Source organism: Cariama cristata, unplaced genomic scaffold (genome assembly GCF_000690535.1).
Source record: "Cariama cristata isolate BGI_N322 unplaced genomic scaffold, ASM69053v1 scaffold12463, whole genome shotgun sequence".
NCBI classification, from domain to species: Eukaryota; Metazoa; Chordata; class Aves; order Cariamiformes; family Cariamidae; genus Cariama; species Cariama cristata.
The window spans coordinates 23,621-47,908 of NW_009606707.1; the positions used below are offsets into that span (position 1 = coordinate 23,621).

Below are 24,288 nucleotides of genomic sequence, written 5' to 3' on the forward strand. Positions count from 1 at the left end.
GAAAGACAGAACCATCTCATGAATTTATAGGTTCCAAAAGAGGAACTCAATAAACAGTTCAAACCTGGGTGCATTTCCTCTGTATCAGAAGAAATGAAGTCATCATGATGCAATACTGGCCTAATTTTAATCCTATTTACTTTTTAATCCTATTAGTGGTAACATGAAAAAATAATGAACGTATTTGCAAGTCTTATACTCTGCAAAAACTTAGTATCTTCTGTTAGTCACTGCTTATGTGCGATACCTTATATAAGAAGTTCATAAAAATTACTGTTTCAGTATGAATCCTGATACTCATCACCTGTCTCAGAAAATTCCTCATTCTCTGACCCAAAATGAAAGCTTTGAGGAACATTATCTTAGCCTAGATCTGTGTAGGCTAAAGTAGACCTTTAAAACAAACAAATAAGAAAAAAAAAGAAAAAACAAAAACAAAACAAAAACAAAACAACAACAAAAAAAACACCACAAAAAAACAAGAAACAACCCAAACCCAATCATTTCACTGCTAGTCAAATAGAAGCAATATGTTCAATCGGCTCTGCTTTTGTCACAACAAGGCAGGGTGACGGACGTGGAAAGAAATTAAACTGTTTCTAGCCACCCTGATGATCAGTAATGGGAGAGGACACAACATAAGCAACACAAACATTTTAAAGAATAATAGAATAATATCAAAAGGATGAAAAATTCTTCTTCAATATTGATTGAAGTAGCTTTTTAAATTAAAAACTTATTCTCATGTCCTTCCCCCTTCCCCTCCACGAGCCTAACTCCAGAAATTTCACAGAATCTAATTAAAACAAAACCAAACAATTAGGACACTCTGCAGAACTTAAAATGCCCTAAAAGCATGCGTTCTGATATATCTTTACATAAAAATGGTTGTTAATATAAGCACTAGTCATAATCATGGATTTTTATTTTTATTTTTTACTACTGCAGAAGTCAAAGAAATTTTCTGCACATGAAGCCCAGAGCATATACTATTCCTTGAGAGAAAAATTATGCTGATACACATCTACATATATATATTGGAAGTCTTCTCATAAGCCTGTGCCAACTGAATTCACCCCAGCTATGCCATATCAGCAAACAAAGTCATTCCAAACTAGTACTTACAAAAATTTTCATCTAAATTCATGTGTTCTGTAGAACTCTAATTTTCTATTTCAAAGGAATTATTTCCCTTTCCTACATGTGGCCATCCATAAGTTTTACGAGTTGAGTTCCTGTGCCTACCTTTATGGACAGAAAGGCTTTGAGCAGGGGTCCATACAGGGTTATCTGGGAATCTGGGGAGAGTTCCAGTTCCACATGGAGCTTATCCGGGGGCAGCTCTGAGGGATCAAGGGGAAGGCGGGTTGAAGTTGTGGGAGATGAAATCACACTCTCGGCTGTTTTCTGCGATGGCCTTAGCACAGATAACATTGTTTCTTCCATTTCTGACACTTGGGAGCAAAATAAAGAAGAAAATAGGTTTTGACTACAAGTTAGACTTCTGATGGACAAAATCCTGCAAATATGAACGTGTACTAAGTATACAACTTTTTACAGCTTTCTAATTTGGATAATATAATTATGTTAATATGTCTCTGTTACAGAACTGGTTTCTCATATCTAGTAACTCTGGGAAAACAGGAAAATATAGAATATTTTAGTCAATGTTGATTATGCTGGAGAAAAACAATCCTTCAAGTTCCGATAAAAAATTCAATTTATTTATCTTGCTTTTCAAGTTAAACAAAGACAAGCTTTCATTTCAGTGTAGCAGATTTCCCACAACCACACAGCTATTGCAGAATAAACAAAAGCAAACAAACAGGAAAATTGCAAAAGTTATATTAAAAACCTATTCTGAACTGGTAGCTCTGTAGGCCAAAATTTCCTCTCAAACAACTCAATTAGCCCAGTCACAAAACAGTTTGGAAATTCAAATCTTACTTCCTATCCCTTCTTTTTATTTGGAGTTAGGGAGAAGAACGCGCTTTGTTGTTCTTAAGTGAAGAAAGGCAACGAGAAGAAAGTGAATAACTAGAAGTGCTTTGGGGATGTAAAGCAACTGCTAGGAAGTAAAGAACTGTACAGGAAAACCATATAAAATGGGTTTGATGCTCCAGATGGAGTATGATTTCAAGTACCAGTTTAACTGGAAGAACCACCACATACAGAACTACACTGAATACACATCTGTAGTCAGAAAACCTTCAAGGCTTTAACTTACCATTATTGTCTATAATGCTTGTGTTGTTATGTGTTATAAACTAGCTAAATGCTGCAGTGAAATGACCACTTTTTTTTTGAAGTCGCATCTCTTGTAATGCAACATATTTGTTTCTTAGAGACTCCAAGAGTTCTATTGATTGACTCAAAATGAAATACAGATGTTGATACTGTAGTAAACACATTTTATCAGCATTACAGATTAGAAGTGAGCTGGACTGTGCTGGATTATTCATTAAAGGAAGCTGCAGACGAAATTACCTGTGCATGCACAAACTTTCAAACGCAGGTTCAATTGCTACGATTACAAGTAAATGTTTCCAAATTTGAAGTATACATATTTGACACAAGCTGACAGTCTCAAAAGAGCATTTAATGAACATCTGCAAGATGAATCTTACTTTTTCTGCTTCATCCTCTAAAATTTGAGTTCTTTTAGATTTGAACTGTTGGAACTCAAAACCTGAAAACGTTATCCAGCACATCTTCTAACACCTGCTGATTGAGGCCCATTCAAACTAGCCCTCATTATTCTTCTAATACCTCTCCTTCATCGGTTCTGCATCTCAACCTGAAAGACTTTTATGTAACCCCATAACTTCCTGCATACCTCCTCTGTATTTAAAATAACTTTCTCGTATCTCTGCATTTAAGTATTTTATTACATTTTTTTGCAAGTACATGCTTACGTAATATTTCTTATTTAGAAATACTGTTTAGACATTTAAAATTTAAAAATCATTATTTAGAAATTAGCGTTAGACTGATCAGTCTAACACTTGTATCTGATGGCCACTGCTCACTTCAACATTCAACATAATGCTAGCATTATAGAATCTTGGGTTCCATACCTAACACTCGTATCTGATGGCCACTGCTCACTTCAACAGTGCTAGCATTATAGAATCTTGGGTTCCATATCCATAAAGGTAAGACAATGTTATTATATCTCACATGTAATGTATTCAAACATTTAAATGCTACGACAGTATCACAACATCCAAAGGAAAAAAGCTTAGAAAGGCTAAGGAACATGATACTGTCAAAAATATTGTACTTCACATTAAGTATACCGAGTGACATTTTATGTTATGCAACAACCCATTTAAGAGATTCACTTTGTTAAGGACAAAGAAGTGAACTACAGAGAGTATCCTCTTTTACACAGGGAACTGGGACACATTCTGAAATTTTGCATCAGGAGATGTTGTCAGTTTTTAATTCAAACCTGGTGCATTCTAAAGATTAGCATTCTCCCATATGACATGTAGTAGTAGTTCAGTTCAAAATACATTTCTGCAAATTTAAGCAGCTTGATCCGACAAAGTCACAGCAGTTCCTGAAATGAAATGTGCCAACAAGAAAAAGGTAGTGACACTTACAGGATTGTTTTAACTGCTCATCTGCCTTCTGAGGATAAATTGGGTGCCATGAGTAGTCAATTGTAAACACAACACTCGGGACCGTCCAGCATTCAACCCATCCAGCCCTTTCAAAAAGAAACATCACACTTTTATTTGAAGTACAAAAGTTTCATTAAATATCTTCCATGAACATATGAGGTTGCTTTCATCACAAACAAAATAAGTAAATATGAAAAACCAGTATAAAAATATATGCCACAAGAAAACTCACTCTTCTTGAGTAATGTTCCTCCATTTGGGTTTGCCTGTTTTCTGACCACTTTGACATTCGGCAGAAATACAAGATTCAGGACTTATTTTATTAGGCTGACAATCTTTCACCAACATGAAAAGTGAGTATTTACTAGGATGACAATCTGGTAGATACAAATGAAGATCAACATCTTCTCCCTAAAATCAAACATTAGTAACAGAAAAGTTAATTTACATTCACTTTATGCATAACGCTCATGCTATTTGCATGTTCATATGCACCATCATCTTCACTTTACAGGCAAAGAGGCAAGAGATTTCAGTTTTCACGTGTGATTGCTGCCCACAGCTCCCATGCATTTCTAGTACAATCCCAAGAGGTCTGTAGTTCTGAACAGTTACAAGTAACAAGACACCATAGCAATCTGTACAACACAGGGGCATGGCTTCTAGCAATTCCTGTTCTTCAGTTGTTCAAGCCATACTGCAGAAGTTAAGCGGCTAGCCCAAGGCTACCCTACCCCAAGCCTCAACTAAACCATACATTAAAAAAAAAAAACTGGATAAAACATTGCTTTCTTTGCTATCAAATTACACAAAATTACCAACATCATCATTAACTAGTTTTTTATTTTTAGTAGCAGCAGATTGCTTCTATTTTAGGGAAGACAAGAAGTACAGTCTTTCAAAGAATTAGCTGCATCGTTAAGAACACTTTATTCTCATTACTTACTCTACAGAAACTCTTAAAAATCCAGAAGATGGCTTTCCAAAATGGTTTGGGGGTACCCAGTCCAGTATTTGATTTTTATCTTTGAACATATATTAGATTTTCACATTTTCTAAATAAATGGGAACAGACTTCCAAAAATACATACATAGACACACACAGCCTAAGTATATATAGTAAATATACATACTAAATGTGTGTATATATGTATGTATGAACAATGTGTATATATATTTTTAAAATTTTTTTTTTTGTGTGTATATATGTGTATATAAATTAAAACAGCCTATGATTGGATGCTTCACATATGCAACAGAAACCATTTACCTCTGGGTCACTTACAGAAAAGTTCTATGAACCAAAAATGAAAGAGAATATTTTTGTTTCAAGAAAGAGTTTATTCAAAATTTCTTGACTGGAGAAGGTAGGGAAATTATCTCACATTTAGAAGACAAAAGGGGTGAGAGGTGGGGAAGAACTTACCCTTAAAGAAAATCTGGTATTGCATGTGGTTGGAACAAAGTCAGTGAAAGGCAGAGAGAAAACAATGTTCAATGTTTCTCCGCAAGCTGCTAGATAAACTGGAAGAGGAAAAACAAAAAAAAAAAAATCTGTCAAAATTACCCCCCGTTTTGTTCTTAGACAAAGGATCAAACATACAGGTAAAAATAATGAAAAGATATTCAAGACCTCATAACAGAGAAAATTGTCACTTTAACTACTGCGTATTTTGAGTACATTGTACTAAATTATTCTGAAAGTATGTACTCCCTACAGCTTTGTCCTTTATAGAAAGACTCTCTACTTAGCACAATGAAATTGCAAGCAGACAATAAAAATAACTGTAACTAATATCTTATGACTTTCTTTATTGCTTCACACAGCAGTTTTTGGACAAGAAAACACATGTTGAAAGGTCCTCAGGCTTCTGATGAAGTAGTGAGACGTATTTTTAACTACAACACAACTTCATGATTTTTAATCCACCATCCTCTTTCTATGTTGAAATTATAAGATTCTAGTACAGTGTAGACCACCAAAATATATATAAACCAACTGCAAGTTTTGGCTTTCTGAAATGTCTAGAATTAGTAGCATTATCTCCTATTCTGCAACGAACAGGAAACAGATATTTCTAGTCATATGGAGTTCAAATGGTATTCTTCTGACATTACTTAAAAAATTTATTCCTGAGTGAACATTTTCAGTTAGCTTACTGAATATACGTCAATGCCTCATGGTTGCTCTCTACAAACTGTTGTACTAAATCAATTATTCAAAGAGTCTTTAAAAATGAGTGCTAGAACATGATCTAGAACTGCATTCTCCCCAAAAGAGGTATGCATTTGTACAAAGTCTGTTAGAACTTAAAACAGCTTTAGGATGGTTTATGCACATCAACAGTAGCAAAATGGTTAGTTATCACTGAACACACATTTTTCTAGTAAAAATTTTGTAATAATTCTTGTACTCTCTATCTATATATTTTGTACGTTTTTTTGTAGTATGTACTCTTCTTTCAAATAAAAAAGTGATCTCACCATTTTCTTGTTGTTTGGTGGAACAGTCAATCCAGTTGTGTTGATTTGCTGCCCAAATCATTTCAAATTGATGAAACATGACTTTGAAGTTCCACATATAAGGAACAAATGAAAAAATGTCAGGTGCACTATCACTGGACCAGTCTTGGATCAAATCTAAACCCATATAAAGTAATAAAAAAGACAAGTTAGTAGCAATCAAGTGAGAGATTTCTTTTAAGTTTTTGGCTTTTCATAAACCATAATCTTAACCGTTTGCTCCTCAACAGAGGAAGGAAAATGAGAACAATACACACTATGCATTTCTCGGGCAGATATTCCACAAATACTTGCTGTGAATCCATCTCCCATTCCTCACCTGCTTTTTAAGTTGGAAAGCCATAGGTTTAATTAAGTTTTCCAGTTTAATTTTGTTCAATAGCAAAGTTGCACCTTGACCTAAAAGCCCTGGACTACCAACTGCTTTCCTTTGGCTTTCCGCTCCAATACTCTGAATGCGTACATTAGTAATATTTTCAAATGCAGCAAAACAGCATCATTGTAGAAGTTCATGTTTTCTCTGAATAGATTGCTAGACTACGCTGCGTACTGCAGCACTATACAGGTAATGGCTCTGGCCTCACTAGGAGGATAACTTTATTAGCATGGCACTATGCCTGTACTAATTAATCCTCCCTCCCAGCAGGGCTAATTAGCCCAGGCAGTGCCACATTGATGGGGCTATATTCTTTCCATTACTGCAGCTGGAACGTTCAGCAACAGCTTGATGATGCTGTATCACACGGTACTGCCTTGTGCGCATGTATTCTTCCTCACAGCCAAAATCCTAAGGAGCAAATTACTTTCTCTCATCATCTGTCAGCCACGGGGATACAACCTAAAGCTTAAGTAGTTGAAAATCAGTCAGCCAAAGAGAGAGAGATCAGAGAAATCAACACTGTAGGTGACTAATATTAAACAAAACAATAGCGCTGACAGAAATAAATTAATCTGAAATTTAAGGTCATTTAACATAACTGCAGATCAAATCTAGTTTAGATGTTAGAAAATGAATTTTTTTGGTATCTCTACTCAAATATAAGAGTATCATGTACTTAGATACTTATAGACAACCGAAAACATCAGAAACTTTGTCCTCAGAAACAATTTGTTGTCCTAAATATGTGAAATCAGAGTACCCGACCATGTACACCTTTGCAAAATTTGAAAAGAAATTCTAAAGAAAGAATATTTAATTTGATATGTAACTTATTTAGTAAAGAAATTACCTGTAAAGAAGTTTTTCTGAGCAAAGATAAAATGATAGGTTGCTTTATAAACCTCAAGTTCACATTGCCATGTCTGTGGCATGTTCCATATCCGCGGATAGCTGGCATTAATATGAAACTGTGAACAAGATATTAAAGCATCAGAATTACTTGAAAAGATGACAATGCTTGACCCTGTAGCTCAGCAGTTTTCACATATGTACTCCGTTGAATAATTAAAACTGTTTTCCTGCTGTGATGAACAGAAGGCCTCTCCAGTTCCTTAATAATTTAATCTCTCTCTTTCTGTGTTTGAAGGTCAAGTGTTCATACATTCATTTATTTGGAAAGGTATACTATGAACTTCTGATACATCTGTTGCAGTAGACGTACCAATTTATAAACCAAAGTTTGCATTAAAAGCATCACTTTTCACAATACGCTAAAGATAAAATCCCTCCAAATATAATATTTTTCAACCATTGACACGATGCCCAACACTTAAACATTAAAAACATCACTCTAATAAGGTCATTTAAAAACCAGTAAGAAAGGTAATCTACAGAATTACACTACTGCAGAAGTGAAATACTATGCAAACAAAAGAATAACGCAGTATTAAATCTGTCTCAAGTAGTTTAAGTACTCTAAAGTACTTTTAAGTAGTTATGCACACACATTGTGTGTCACAGTTAGCAAGTGTAATCATTTATTAAGGTAAAGCCCATATGAACACATGGCTACATAGTAAATGAGGCAAGATTTGTAAACGGTACTCCAATCCCTCCACTGCTTTCAAAACACATATAACTTGGTACATAAATTAGTAAGTCACTGAAAGTTACATATGCACAAAGTTACGTGTGTGTATATATAAGCTCCTTACATATTAAGGTCTTGCAAAATACATTCAAAAGGCATATTTCTGTATTGTTTAAGAACCTAAATAACTGTTCCACATACAAATAAATAAGTTCTTTATTAAAAATCTTCTAGAGACTGAAGCTTTTTGCTTATTAACGTAAACTTACAGCTAGCATTTCGGCTTCTAAGAGAGTCCGGTACTGCATACTGCTGGTGGCATCAACATGCAGAAGCTGCCCTTTAATTGTAGGTGAATAACCTAGCAAAAGGAAAAAAAAACACAAAACCAAAAAAAAAACAAACCATAACCATTCAGATATAAGAGTTACAATTATTTAAATCATTTTCACTAGTGATTTCAGCAGTGCACTAACAATCAAGAAATATCATGATGGAAATTAGTATTATAATAAATCTGTCCTTTACTGTACGTCAATGAAGAGCCTAATGTGTTCTGCCTTCATGTAGGGGAGATGACAGAAGTCTTCTTGCTGGGTCTGCAAATGCTCAGTTTTGAGAGATCTTGGTTTAAATTGCAGACTAAAACTCAAATATGCCAGAAAGACTCAAGAGATCAAACAATTTAGCAAAAGGCTTCAAACCAGCCAACAAGATGAGCAAATGCAAGGAACATACCCATAACTTTACATTTATCTCTACTTCACCTTGAATTTTGCGGTTTGTTTTGTTTACATAAACTACTATTAGTTTTCATAATGCGTTTCTCAGCATGATTCAACTACTGCACTACACTAACCGTACTGAAGAAGTCTTCCTGCTCTGAGTTGACAACGTATCTGTAATCTGCTTCAATACACACAGTTAAATGATACACTGTCTAGTAGTTAAGGAATTTATGTTTCCTAACCCAAACAAAACATGGAGGTAACTTAACTATTTAAATACATACACATGCTTAAATATCTTGCAATGAAATGTACAAGAAAATACTTTTTGTTCCTTTACATAAAAATACACATCTTACAGTCACAAAAGAAAAACACTGCAAGATATTCACGCACATAGGAATTAAGAGAACCGTTCAGGAAAAAAATTAGGAAAACAAATTACGCTTAGCCTTAACTCACCATTTTCACCTACTGTCATGGGAATATTTATTTCCAAATATGATCCTGCACCAACATTTACATGTACAGCATTAGTCTCCTGTATTGTAAGAAAGGAAAAAAAGTCCAACCATTATTTCTAGGCTTGCCACATCAACCAGTGTACTTTATGCCTCTGGCCATAACTATCCACACCTGGATTAAAGCACCTGATGACTGAAGTCCTTCTTGCCTTAAGAAAAATTACTAATGAACTATCTACATGCACTGATACGAAATAGCACCATTTTAGGCTGAACAAATGCTGACTTAGGTCCAATAATAGAAACAGCATAAGAGATTCTGACTCAAGGCCCAAGAGGGCAGACGAATATATATTTCTAACACTAAACTTTCTATCCCTTTCAGTCACAAAAAAAGAAGAAAACAGGTGTACAAAGTCACACATCCCATTTATAAGAGTAGCAACAGGGGAAAGAAAAATCCAAACCCCTACACATAGGTATCTTTTATTCCCGCCACCACCATCTCTCCTGTAATATTAGATACTCATCCAATATCAGAAGAAATTATATTTTCATCGTGGTGAGCTTCATCTTAATGGAAGATTGCACAGAAGTGTCCAGATCATGAATTCCCAAGACTCTAAGAGCCGGCTTGGTTTAAGATGTAGCATTAAGGCTTAAAAGAAACTTAGAATAAGCCAACAAATATTAATGCCTCTCAGCCAGTATTTCTCTTTGAAGGGTTTGCTCATAATTATGGAAGACTAAAACAAAAATTGCCAAGCTTTTAAAACCATAGCTCTGTAATAAACACCCAAGACAAGTAAAAATACACACAGCCAAAAAGCAATCACGGTAGACAAGTTATTTTCTAGATAAGTTTTCATTATTTACCCTATTTTTGGTAAAAAGTAAATCAATGGTGGCATCTGCAATAATATTCATCCGCAGTTCAAAAGCGAGAATCTGTCTTGGTTTCCCAGGCTGAGCAATTTCTGACACTTTCATAACTTGGTAGTCTGGTGGGAAGAAAAACTTCCACAAGCAATCCCTGGTGGAGAAGAAGGGGGGGGGGGGGGAAAAAAAAAAAAAAAAAGGGAGTTGTTTTTATTCATAGAAGAAATAGATACATATTTATACATATTTATACATCTATTTGGTTCAGTTAATTATTTTCCAGTTAGCTGAGTCTTTAGACAATCACTGGATGTGATAAGAAGGAATGTTTCTTTAAAGTCTTCATCATAGGAGCCTTCCAACTCATTACCGAAATCTCCAAAAGTTTCAATGACAAGAAGTGACTTCTGGATAAAAGTCATAAATGGACAGACCATAAATGATTTAGAACAAAAATATTTTAATTCAGATGGCAAACAAGCTACATTTTTCTTCTTATTCCTAATCTTTGGTTTACAAATCTGCTACAAGAACAGTACAAAGTAATCAGTTTATGCTTCGGTATGTGCATAAATAATTGATGTCATGCCCAGAAATAAAGAATACACAAAACTTTAGGACCTCAGAATGGGAGTGAAATGAAGCCTACATTTCTGCAGACTTATATCTGTATGTGCAACTACATGAAAGGAAAGCCACAGTGATGAAGCACAGACAGCATAGCTTATATAGTAGGAGTCAAGGGGGTGGAAGTCAGTCTTTAAGGGGGTTAAGAGTTTCCTGTACCCAGCATTTGACCAATAAAGCAGCTTAAAAGTTTAAAAAAAAATCAAAACAAAACAACCCAAACCAAAACACAACAAAAAAAACCCCAACAAAACCCCCACAAACACCACACAACACATACTGTCAAAATCCTGGGGAAACCAAAGATTTTATTGCATGATGTATTAAAGATCAGTAGTTGTAGAAGCCCTTATATGAATTGAGAGCACAAAGTCCACAGAACTCCTACAGATCTGTGCTTCTAAAACATTCAGGCACTTTCCAAAATTCTACCTTCTATCCAAGGCACAATGCAAAAGTGTTCCCAGGTATGTATCTACGAACTCTACACGCTATGCATACGCACCAAACTGCCCTCTGTCTAGTCAGTTAAAATTATTAAAAGGATACCATCAGAGAGCGAGCTTTCTTGGTAGTATTAAAAATATCATTAATGATTCACTGACTTCATGTTCCGAGCAAAGCACTGCTCTGGAAATTGTCATTTTCTCTTAAATTCTCTAAGACACTGTCGTATCTAATGACTAGACTTTGGTCTGCCATCCTCACACTCCTAAGAGACAGTTAATCGTAACAGTTTCACAGGAGAATTAATGGAGGCCAAGAGGAGTATCAATCTGTAATTAATAGAGGAAAAGAGGGAAAGCACTGATCGTGTCACTTTTACTTAATAGTCCTTTACTCTCTAAACAATCCTATTGTCTCCACCAGAAATACTCATGTGCAAAACAGAGGGCTAAGTGAAGAACAGCAGTAGACCTCTGGCCTCATACCTTGTCACTAAAAGATCTAGATAATAAATACTTTGGAGACTGCATCAAGCAGTTGATTCTTCCCTCATTTTCATAGCTAATTTGTACTTCCATAAAATTTTCTCAAAGGGCAGTGAATTCCCATCCATGAGCTAACAGGAGCTTGACAAGTCAAAAGGTAACCAATTAACAGGTTAAGTGCTTAGGTATGCAACACCTGATAAATAGTAAAACTACTTTGTTCGCAAAAAACAGGAACATCACTTATTAACTTAATAAGAAAAATTCCTAACTTTGGAAGGCCAACAAGATAAACAACAATAAATTTACTAATCTGTTCTGGCTTTGGTTAAAACAGGATCAATTCTCCTTTCAGTAGATTTTCCTTCAGTTAAGTTTCTTCTAAATCATTGTAGCAGGGCTCTTCTTTTAGACTGCCTAGTCTACCCCATATAAATTAGAAGTCTGAGCAATTGCACACTGGAAACTTTTCTCAATAATAATAGATATTAAAGATTAAAACTAACGATGTAAATCACTGTAATACCTCTGCCTATCAGCCCAAGGTCCATAGTTGAAGTCCGTTCCTTTTCCACAAACAATATCCAAACCCCAACATGGTGGCAAATCCTGTAACTTGCTGTCTTCGTTGTTTGCTTCTCCATCGTTACTTTCCTCCGTCTCCTCTGGTACAAGACCTATATTACATAATGCAATAAAGAGATTATTAAAGGAAGCTGTTTCAAATTAGCATGAAATATGTTTGCTAAGCACAAGACAAATAAAGCGTCCTGATGTCATTTTTATTTGAGAGCACTACAGTACGTAAATATCAAGCCACAATTCAATGCAGTCTCCCAGTAGAAGGGCAGGAATATGATCAAAAATCCTTGGGATTTTCGGAAGCACTGCTCACTGATGTTAGTGAAATGCTGAAATATACAGCAGTTTTACATTTTAAGTATGCTTTTTACCAATACAGGCTTTCCTACATCCACATTCAGTTCCAAATCCTACTTACAAATCAAGTTTTGAAACAAAGAAGATGAAGTTAAAATAATTTCTTTAGATAATGCAAGCAAATAAAAAGGAAGACTTACTACAGTAGACCCAGAGTTACTAGTAAACATTCAAGCAGTCATTCAGCAACGATCCAAAATTGCCACCTATCCTACACCAGTATACATCATTATTGACCGTGTTACCTTTGTTCAAGATTCAGGCAATATTTGGAAGTGGAGTCAGAGCAAAAACTTTTGCAAAACAAAAAAAAACACCAGTAAAATAAAGTGGTAATATAATGTACTGGATTTAAAGTGAAAAAGACAGAGACCACAATGTTCAGAAATTGATGCATCAAACTTCCCAAAAACCCCAGTAGGTATTGACTATAAATTGTCCTGACTGCTGATGTACTTTTAGAAATCTACATCATTTAAGTTTAAGTTTACAGTTTACTTGTTTCAAGAATAAATATGAAGATTAATTGCTTCCGTGTTGCATACAGATTTGCGGAAGGCACTGCTGACAGAGTACCTACATCTATTCAAAACTACTAATTGATAAAAACATCAGTTCTACATGCAGAGTTATTTCATCTATGGAACTCCCTAGGCCTCTTACATTAAAGGGTCTAAAGATCAACAACCACCATTAAAAAGAATGCAGCTCAAAATTCCACTCCCTTCTAAATATGAAACAAGTGAACTCTCTCCCATTTGTTTCAGTGGAAATTTTTTTCATTTGCAGAAAAAATAGCTTATGAACTTTTAAGTTAAAAAGTTTATGAACTTTATTGGCTCCAAAACATTACAACTCTTTCACCATAGAGATTTTTCAGCATTAAAAAAAAAGAAGAAATTGTCTAGCAAGTCCAGACAATTAAACATATAGCCTTCAAATCCCTCAAAACTTAATCTTTGTATTTAACAGAAGGTACCTGGTTCATCCATATAGTAATAGATATCAACATCATTGGACTGCATTACAACAAAACCTTCACCCATCAGCCTCGGTGGTCTGTAATGGAAAAGAGTGCAAAGATAAAGATTAAAAAGCAGTGCACTGGGATTAATCTTTATGAATTCAAGTCATTTTAAATGCAACAGATTAAGCATCATGGAAAAGATTACATAGGTCAGGCTCACTTGTAGCTTGTAAGTAGTACATACCTAACCATGGAATCATCAATAAAACTGCTATCTACATCAAGCAAGCCAACAGTGGAGATACAGCATATGTGGTACCTGAGCAGGAAGATTTTGTGGGCAAGACTCAAGTTTGGTGTCCCAAGACACCAGCTCCATGCGTCTGTGCTGGTTGTGCCAGCAGCCTCACTGCAGGCTGCCTGCAAGAGCCACAGGCTACCTTATCTACCAGGCATCCATCTTGTCACATCACCAGAAGGGTGGAGGGAACAGACAGAAGTGCCTGGGCCACACCACAGTCTGACCAGATGCAGCCGTTTATAAGCTAAATTTGAAGAGCAGGCTATAACTTCTGCTCCTCTCTTCCTCTCCGTATCATACCATGATTCCTGTTCTATCTGCTACCTCAGACTAAATAAGCTTCTGAAAATAAACACTGTGAGTATTCAAGCCTATCTGGTCTCAAATCTCCTATGAAAAAGGCAGCTATCATATTGGTAGGCTATGTCTACCCTGATTTGCACAAAATACTTGATCGTTATGTTATTATTAGTAGTAGTATTAGATGAAGTAACACAAAAGTTTAGTTAACTCAAGCATGAAGATACCAGGTTCCTCTCCACAAAGACATTTATCAAGTATTATACACCATAATCAACTACCAAAGTTTTACTTTCAATGTTTCTTTCCATCAAAAGTTCCTTTCTCCTTGTCCTACATCTTTCTTTCAACTGCTAATTGTTTTCTTACTAAAATAGCACTCTAAACCGAAAGGGACAAGACAACGTCAGTAATTAGACCATTAGTTTAAAAAAAAAAAAAAAAGAAAAAAAGAAAAAAAAAGGTGTTCTTCCTCAATAACTTTTCCCTCCATATAAAAGGACCTGCATGATAAAACTAACACACAAAACATTTCTCCTAACACTCTTATATTGCTATCTTACAATCCCTTTCTTACAGTGTCACCACATGTTAATTCACATAATATTACATTTTATAGTAGTAATAATACTATAATGTGAAAGTTCTATTTTTACTGCAAAATACGTTTTTGCAACTTTTCAGCCACTTTCATAAGTCGTCACTTCTTAACAAAAAAAAAAAAAGAAAATTCCAATGACAGAAATACACGATCTAAGAGCGTGACCTGTTAGAAGCACACTGCCTGTTTTACCACAGCTCATTTCCAACACAAGAAACCTTGGAAAACATTTAAGTCAGCAGATGCAGAGTTCATGTACTACCAGTTCTTCAAAAGCAACAGAGCAGGAACCTTGAAAACAATTTTACTTTGAGAATAACGACAGCAGTGAAAGATGATTCACTCCTACTTTTCCAATTATTCCTTTTTTCTGTCCAAAACTAAACTGGCCTTCCCAATGAGATGCAAATAGAGTAAGACGTGAAAAAAATTGTTTAGTGGTTGAGGAATAGAAGTGGGAAGGAAAGCATTTAGAGATATATAAATAGTACTTCATGGGAAAAGTTGAGTTTATGCTGCCCAGACTCCTCAAAAGGCACATGCAGGTCAGCAAGGCTGGAAAGCACTCCGCGGCACAGCACCGTGAGTTAGTACCTTCGGCTTCTCAAGCTGAGCATACACACCACCAACCGGGGCCCAGAGGAAGCCTCTCCGCGGGGTAATGCAAGAGAGGGGAAGCTCACAACATAACCAGCTGCGAAGCTTAGGAACCTGATGGTAACTTCTTCGGCCGACACAATCATTTGCCCTTGTCTGACTATACCCTCTCCAGGGCACACTGTCAGACAAAGGCTGCATCTCATTTCAGCAGCTCAGCATTTGACCACGAAGGTCAGGCAGCCACAGTGTGAGGTGGCCTGGCCATGATGGCAAACTGGACTTACTCTGCTGCTCAAGCTGGTATATGTTCTGTTCCTTGAAGTACAGCCTACTATACCTCTTTAACAAGATTATCATCATCATTAATAAAATGTTTCCTAATATCTATCCAAACGTCCACTTTGAGCCCGATGACTTAGTTACTGCTCTTCAAAATTGTTCTGCTTTGATCTGCTTTTCATAGTACAATATTTTTTTTCCTCTGGTTTTGAAGGATTTATTTGCAAAAAGTGATAAAGGCATTGAGATGTCTGCCTGTAACACATGACAGTTTTCAAGGTGGGTTTTTGATGTATTGATTAGTCAGTTGCAAGTTTTATCAAGTCACCTAGCTGGTTTTTATATGTGCGTTGCCTGCAGAAATTTCTGAAAGTTAAGACAGCCTAATTTGTAAGCCAAAGAAACATAAGAGGGCAGGCTCGAAAGATTCAAACATTCCCACTTTCCAGTGAACTGGGTCATTTATTGAATCTACCTAGTAAATTAAGGCACATGTTTTCTGCATACATGCCATCCTTCAGGCATCAGTAGCTGTAGGGATGGTAACAACAGAAAAAGAAAATACTTAGCAGAAGCAGGAGAAAAAGCTAATAGTTTGGCTATCTTAATCCTATTTTGTTTTAATCTTGTTTGTTTTCAATATTAATTGGAGAAACTTCCTTTGTCGTCATGTTGGAAGAGTAAGATTCTGTGCACATCCACAGAATGTTATTTGAATACATAGAAAGGCATATTATAGATGGCAGTATTTGGTTGATACAAAGCCAATTAAGGTACAGTCAAATGACGTACAGTTATCTCCAAATATCATAATTCATTCTCTGGATACTGTTTCTTAGAAGGTACAAAATAGGTATAACCATTTTACATTAAGTCATACGTACAACTGTCCAAGGATAGTACACATAATTCATTTTTTGTTGAGCAAATAACACTTGTGAAAGACTTTGAAATTTAACAGCTTTGTCCAAATCATCTGTGGAATATATAACATTGTAAGCATTAAATAAGATAATGCAGAAAATTCTGGCTAGGATGTTCATACCATATCAATCAAGAATGGTAATATAGTTTGCACATAGATGTCTTGCTGGTTAAAGTATAATAGAATGAGAATCCTAGTGTCAAATTCATTTCTTTTGTTTGACTTATTACCATTCAGTTTGTTAAAGCTGCGTAATGCTGCTTATGTGGAATACACAGAGGTAAAAGGATCAGCAATCTGTCTTCAAAAGATAACATGATTTCTACTACAGCAAGTATTGCGCAGCTTTTGCCCATTTTTAAAAATATTTTCCAAACCATATGCAAATCAGCTCTACAGAAGTCAACACCTTAAACCTTGCATTTATCCTAGAAATTTAGTGCTGTCAAAGCCTGTGTACAGCTATAATACCTAAGGAAAATAAAAGTTGAATGCAGAATATTAATCACAGAGCAGAACACACCAAAAAAAAGAGACAGATAGAAAACCAGTACTTTTTGCCATGAACAAAAGAGTTTCAAAGATCCGACATTTAAAACCTTCAGAGTGGTAAAAATGCCAACTGTCTAAACACACTGAGAAAAATAAAGTCACAGAAAAACAACTAATATTATTTTCTTTGTTTTCTTAAAAAAAAGAACAAAATAATATGGAAACAAAAAACCCGAAAACTTACTCATCATTTTGAAGACCAACATATCTCGGACTTGGAACCAGCATGACTCTAACATTTTCCAATTTTCCTTTCACAATGTGCATAAACTGGTCAAGGTGGCTTGAAGGCGGTTTTGTGGTATATGTCAAAAAAGCATCATCAAAGTTAATACAAAGTGTTTGTGGCTGATAATGATTCCCAAATGCCAAGCGACCCTAAATCAAAAAGAAAACCCAATTACTTGTTATACACTCCTCTTTTCTATGTATGTATATATTTACCTATAATAATGCAGTTTCACCAGCCATATGCAAACAAAGACCGTAGACAAAAACCCTGGCCATAATCTGTGCATATCTAAAAATACTACCTTGTACATTAAACTCTCAATATTCTATCTCCTATCACCTCAACAACAGCTTTCCTGGTTTTTTTGGGGGAAGCAACATCAACTCTTAAGGAACATGTCCAAACATCCCTATTAAAAGATGCAGGGAATAAAACAAAAAAAGAAAAAAAACACCAAACACCCCCCAAAAACCCAACACACCACATAATGTACAACACCCATTACCTAGCTTAATCACTTGGTGATTTTCTTGAAATCATTACAAGTCTAAGATACACGCATTTCCCAAACCAGGGAACATAACCACATTTCCATCAGCACCAGCAGGATTTGTGACTGGGTCAGGGGAGTGCTGGTGGTGTAATTTCAAAACTTTTTTGAAGCAGGAAGGAGAACAAAAAGTAAAAAAAAAAAAAATGTATAAAAAATGAATGGCAAGCTTGATTTTTGTCAGGGGAGTGCTGGTGGTGTCATTTCAAAACTTTTTTGAAGCATGAAGGAGAACAAAAAGTCAAAAAAAAGGTATAAAAAATGAATGGCAAGCTTGATTTTTTAGTATATACTGCTAAATATTTTCCTTATCAGAGTCTTTTCACTTACCGTGCTCACATTGACTTTAATGACTGGAATAAGTGATCTCCATGAAGAAGAAGGGTCTTGAGATTCTGTTCAGGAAGGAGAACAAAAAGTAAAAAAAAAAAAAATGTATAAAAAATGAATGGCAAGCTTGATTTTTTAGTATATACTGCTAAATATTTTCCTTATCAGAGTCTTTTCACTTACCGTGCTCACATTGACTTTAATGACTGGAATAAGTGATCTCCATGAAGAAGAAGGGTCTTGAGATTCTGTTTTTACTTTAACACTACAGGGAAAAAAATGGGGTTTATTATTTTGTCTTTTCTGCAGAAGAACAAACCAATCTTTTCTTCTAGGGGTCTTCATTGCACAGATCTCAGGGAACACTCCCTCCCACAGGGATGCCTCCTGTAAAGGACCTGCTAGCAGACTACTGCAGACTCCTCCAGAGCCTGGAAGAAGAGCAGGAAGCATGTGCCTTGGGTGCTGGTGTACGGAGGTGACACAGGTAGAAAATAAGCATGTCGTGTTTAACACAGGGCAATAGTTGAATAAATCTTTCTCGGGGGAACTTAGTCTGTTCTAAATATTCCTGTTTTGATGTGGAATTTTTCATTTCCCAAGACATGTCCTCCCCAAAGGCAGAAGTCCTTCCTGTACCTGTCAACAAGGGCGTAAGATCGATGTGGGATTTTTCATTTCCCAAGACATGTCCTCCTCAAAGGCAGAAGTCTTTCCTGTACCTGTCAACAAGGGCGTAAGATGAAAGAGACTGCCTCAGAGGCACAGCCCTTACTCAAACTCAGGACTGCCACAGCATCCAGCAGCTGCCCACTAGGTAATTTAGTAACACGTACTGGCCTGGTCAGCAGCAGTGGAAGGACTCAAGTTTCATTAGATCTTCTCTGCTCCTGCCAATAAATCAGTCTGGTGTGATTCAGCCCAAAGAGAGGCTTATTATTGAACATCTGACTCCACTACACAAAAACCATGTAGAAGAACTTAGAGACCCACGTCATGTTTTCTGGAGTACCCCAAAAAGAGGAATAAAATAAGAAAAGAAGGTTTGTGTAGCTATACACAAACACACACCCCTAAAAAGACAGCTTGTGAAAGCCTGAGTTTAAAGCTCAAAAACCAGTAAGTCCTCCCAGCACCATACAGATCCTCACATTTTGTCTATTTAATGTCTTGAGCAGCTATTACTTCTACTGAGCCATACCACTATTACACTGCAATAATAATCCTCTTCAACACAGGCTCACTTTCCACACTGTACTGTTTCAGATAGATTTTTCAACCTCTGATCATTAAACAAGGAGTATTTGGTTTGTTTGCTTGTGGTTTTTAATTATTATGGTAGGAAGTCTTGAGGAACGGAAAAAGATTTAGACTGTCAGGCTTGTCAGTGCAATTTCTCTCTCGGCTGTACTTCAACCATTTGGCCTCCAGAGCATATGTTAACAAAACATTACCCAATTAGTTCAGCACTTTGCAGAACAAAGCATCAACAAAATAGCAAAACGAATAATAATTTACCTTTCAAGATTGGTATGTGTTCTCTGTCTCCCGTTTACTTGTGCTTTTTCATCATCTTTCTTTGCTGGAATTATCGTGGGATCCAAGCCAAATAGTTCTTGAAGTTGTCCATAAAGCTCAGAACGGTTGTACACGTGAAATTCAAAGTCATTCACCATAATATACAGTCGTGTTTCTGCCTTTGGGTCTAAACCAATAGTAGGAAAAGAGTTTCTAATTCTATTCCAACATTCCCTTGCAATAATTTTGTAAGACCCTAGTTTTTTCAAATATGCACATTTTGCAAAAACAATCTACATGGTAGTGAACAGTACAGTAAAAAGCAGTAAAAAAAACTCCACAAAATAATTACGCCATTCCAAGCAAATCAGTAAAACTAGGCAAATCAGACAGTTGCACACAAAATATAGAACCTGAAAGGCATTTCACCCTTAGGTTGCAATCCAAAAATAAATCCAGGCAGGAGCTGCACAAAATGGTAAACAAGGTTTATTCAGTCTCATATATAAAAACCAACAAAAATCCCTCAGCACAGAAGCCTCAGTGCCAAACTCTGCTTTTTAGCACAGATATCAGTACTTGAGACCAATTCAAACTCAAAAGTCTAATGGTTTTCTAGATAAGTTCTGTGGTACAGCAAGTCTGAAATGGGAAAAATCTTTCTTTTACAGAGAAACAGAAAACATTCATATGCACAACTAACAACAAGCATACTCATTTCGCACAATCAGTCAACGTTTTCACAAATTTAAAATTTTAACTATAATATCAGCGTGACTCTCTGATACTTCAAAACTAGTTTAACATCTGTGGATTGCATACAGAGCTGTCTGTGATATACTTTGACATACTTTTGCCTTAGATAGTATGACCTAATTATGTAGTTAATGTGAGGAAAAAGCATGCACAATTTCCCCCTAATTACCCAGTTGAAAGAGTGCCCGTTACACATTCACTCAGGAGACCTGAGCTGCTCTAAAACCTGATCTGGTCTTTCTAAGTCAGATTTTAGCAAGCTGAAGCATCAACAGTTCCCCAATCTGTAACTCAGGGGGTACAAACTAAGGCAAAATTTCCAACAGACACTAGAAATTAAAAAGTCAGAGCAAATATTGCTGCTGTTGTGGTCAGGGTCAAGAAATGCAGCTGCCCAAGAGCCAAAGTTTAGAGACACCTGCTTTAATAAATGTATCCTCTTTGCCAACAAACTCATCTGCCCTCAATGTTACGCATCTATACAACACGCTGTCCCGACAGCAGCAACCAACCTTTTACCCTTCACACCTAAATTACCAGAAATTTCTATAACATTATAAAAAAGGTAAATGTATAATAAGTCTCCAGAAAGCACTGACATCATAGTTTTCTTGAACAGGAGACAGAGAAAAGTTAATGAGCCAGTTTCAGTTCCTTTCTGTTTTCATAAAAACACTATCAAATCCATTCATTGGTAACGTTAACTTGCATCAGTAACATATAGGCAAAGGATGACATGGACAAAGATTGGGATACACGATTGTTCACCTGGAAGATCTCAGTATCATCGAGAACACAAATAAATGTAATTTTTCAGTTCCTGGAGGCAAGCATTAGACGTCATTAACTAAGTGAAATCATAGGTAGTAATTAATTTCTTTAAAGGGGATTTAAAGAGACAACTATCCATTTTTCCTAATAACAAAAATAAGATTTGACCTCCACACACCAATTTGGTTGCTTAAGACACTTTTGGAAAAGGAAAAAAAAAAAAAGGGCAAGGAATAAGAGACAAGCACATCTGAATGTCATATAGTTAAATGATTCAAAGCAGCATACACGCAAGTCACGTAAAAGTAACTACCAGATTGATAGCAAAATACTGAAGTTTTATCAACATCTGTTGGAATCAAGGTGACTAACGCAGCTAAGGTTTTGACATTTCCCTACTACAGAGTTTAATCAAAATGTATTGTTTATTATTTATTCAAATGTTTGTATCCCAAATAATTCAACATAAATACACCCAATAAATAAAAAAGAACAGGAACATGACATAAGTCACTCCCAACAATAAAAAGCAGAGGAATTTCGTTCTCTAAACAGTATTCTCCCTTCAAAAAGTACCTCACAAACTACACTATCTGATTTTACAATATGAAAATTGATAATCTGCTGTGGCATTTAAGCCGAGACATCTAGATATGCCCTATTCACAACACAATCCCCCGACTTTTGTTCCTAAACCACTTTTATTTCTCCAGTATGTACAAAACCTACTCTCAAGTACCAGTATGATTTAACTTAACACTCAAGGCAGAAAGACAACCCACGTACTTGACGACTTCTGTGAAGTTCTTTCAACATTGGCATGACACGCCTAGTACAAACATAGCACCCTCATGAAAAACAGATTGCACTTGCTAGGTCAAAGTGAGGAACTTCTAAATAAACCACAGCAGGAAATGCAACTTTAGTACAGGTTATCAATAATAATTATCCAAACTTTCGGGGTTCAAACCTCTTATGCAAGGAACTGTGATTAAGTCTTTATGAAAGCATCCTTAAATTACAGTGCAATCCAAGTCTTACAGCAACATTTACTTCAGATTCCAGTGGGCAGGTAGACAATGCATCAATTTTGATAGGTCAGTTTTCCTCTTCTCAGAAGAAAAGTAACAAAATAATTCTCTTAGCTTTAGAATGTGAAACAAAACAGAACACAAAGGATTTTCATTCCTCCTTTTTCTGACACAAAGGTTTAATAGTAATGCTTCCTAGCATCCACCACTGTAATCTACCCTTTGATCATAAACACATATTGACTACCAGAAGTTAAATAGAAAGAGCATACCATAAAGCGTTTTGCAAAGCACATACACCAGAGTGAAGGAAACTGTACTCCAAGTTTGTCCTTTTTTTTTCCTAATAACCTTCACTTCTCTGAGAAACCTCAGATCCCGCTCCTCACTCAGTTTTTGTTTCTTTGTGTCTCCTCATAAGATTTGCAAAGTCAGTGGATCTCAGTGGGTCAGCAGCAACTGGCAGGCACTGCCACGTGCTTCAGCTCCTCAGGAAGAAGGCTGAGAAGCCATGTGATTAGAAACCAGTGATCAGGGAATAAAATATTCCCAATAACACATGAACATATTCCATGGGCATGTGGAACAACGCTGGATTTTTCTTATGAACAGCAGTAACATCCTGGAAGCTGAAGTTATATCAAGATTGAATATGTAAATCCCAGCATTAAAACCAATTTTACTTTGGCATAATTCATTGAACATGTTAAGTATTCATCATCACTCAATCTTTTTAAAAGGTCACTTCTTTTGTTTCCAGGGAAAACTTTATGACTTTTAGGACTGGGCTGGATGAACATTGAAGCCTCTTCTGGTTCTAAAACCTCTGAATATACAAACGAATTTCTAGTTGTTCTCCTCCCACAAGCTCAGTGGGGAATATATGAGTCTGCACTACCTTCAGCACATTCCTTCAGGAGACACAGACACATACATAATCAAACAGATAAAGATAGTTTCCAGAAAACTTAGGATGTTCCCACACTGAAGTTCAGCTCCCTGCACACAATTGTAATGGTGCTTAACGCTGATAATCTTAACACTGAAAACTGGATTATCAAATACAGCCCTTACCAGAGGTGATGTCAAGGACACCTGAGATGACCTGAAAGGCAGTTCCCTTATTAAAGCCTTCAAGTATTTCACAATCCTTCACTAGCCTCCCCTTTGTGCACAAAAAAACCCTCCTCTAATACTCTAAATATCTCTCAGAAAAAAACAGAATGAGGTCATGTTATTTCTACTCTAACAGCACTTTAAGTTTATCACCACTATGAAAAACAAAATCCCATTCCTGTTGCATTTCACACTATCGTTAAGATCATACTGCACTTCATTTAGAGAACTTGAAAACAAAAAAACCAACAACACTCAGAAACTAATCATTATTGCTTACTTCTCAGTCTTCATAAGAGGTATTTTTTCCAAGCAAAAATATTAAAATATTTAAGGCTTGTGTTTTTATAAGCATCTGGTAGGATTTTTTAATTGTTAATAGCCCTGATTCAGCCTATGTGCTTTTCTATAGGAAAATCTCAGCTCTATGTTGTTTTTTTGGTTTATGAAGGATCTGAAACAAATGGTATGCATCAGTAATGTCTAGCTACAACAGGTCTTCCAATCATTCTGTGTGACACCTGTAAGTGAGTAATCCTTGAACAAAACACAAATCTTTAAGATGCAATATACCATCAGCCTTCACAATTTGGTCAGGCGCAGATATTTCTGTTGCAATTAAGCAGATTAAAAAGTATTGGGAAGAATATACTACAATAGACTAAGAATCACTGGAGATTTTATTTTTCCTTTAAGGTTAAAAATGAAAGCATCTCTGCTAAATAATCAAAATGTAAAGGGAGCAAGGTTATTTTTCCCAGGAAAATG

At 35.9% G+C, this 24,288-nt stretch overlaps 1 protein-coding gene across 1 annotated transcript in view; it reads right to left on the reverse strand.

The window, feature by feature from the left end:
- Positions 1–24,288, reverse strand: part of LOC104158743 (uncharacterized protein KIAA1109-like) — a gene marked incomplete at its 3' end in the record, with an annotated part of 54,731 nt that overhangs the window by 22,670 nt on the left and 7,773 nt on the right. The window contains exons 5-18 of the mRNA XM_009696471.1: positions 19,847–20,033; positions 18,512–18,593; positions 17,401–17,594; positions 13,671–13,750; positions 12,279–12,429; positions 10,191–10,347; positions 9,313–9,391; positions 8,392–8,483; positions 7,382–7,499; positions 6,114–6,269; positions 5,056–5,153; positions 3,862–4,040; positions 3,609–3,715; positions 1,246–1,454 (exon numbers count right to left, since the gene is read on the reverse strand). Coding sequence (XP_009694773.1) covers positions 1,246–1,454; positions 3,609–3,715; positions 3,862–4,040; positions 5,056–5,153; positions 6,114–6,269; positions 7,382–7,499; positions 8,392–8,483; positions 9,313–9,391; positions 10,191–10,347; positions 12,279–12,429; positions 13,671–13,750; positions 17,401–17,594; positions 18,512–18,593; positions 19,847–20,033 — 1,889 coding nt within the window. The remainder of the gene's footprint in view (positions 1–1,245; positions 1,455–3,608; positions 3,716–3,861; positions 4,041–5,055; positions 5,154–6,113; positions 6,270–7,381; positions 7,500–8,391; positions 8,484–9,312; positions 9,392–10,190; positions 10,348–12,278; positions 12,430–13,670; positions 13,751–17,400; positions 17,595–18,511; positions 18,594–19,846; positions 20,034–24,288) is intronic.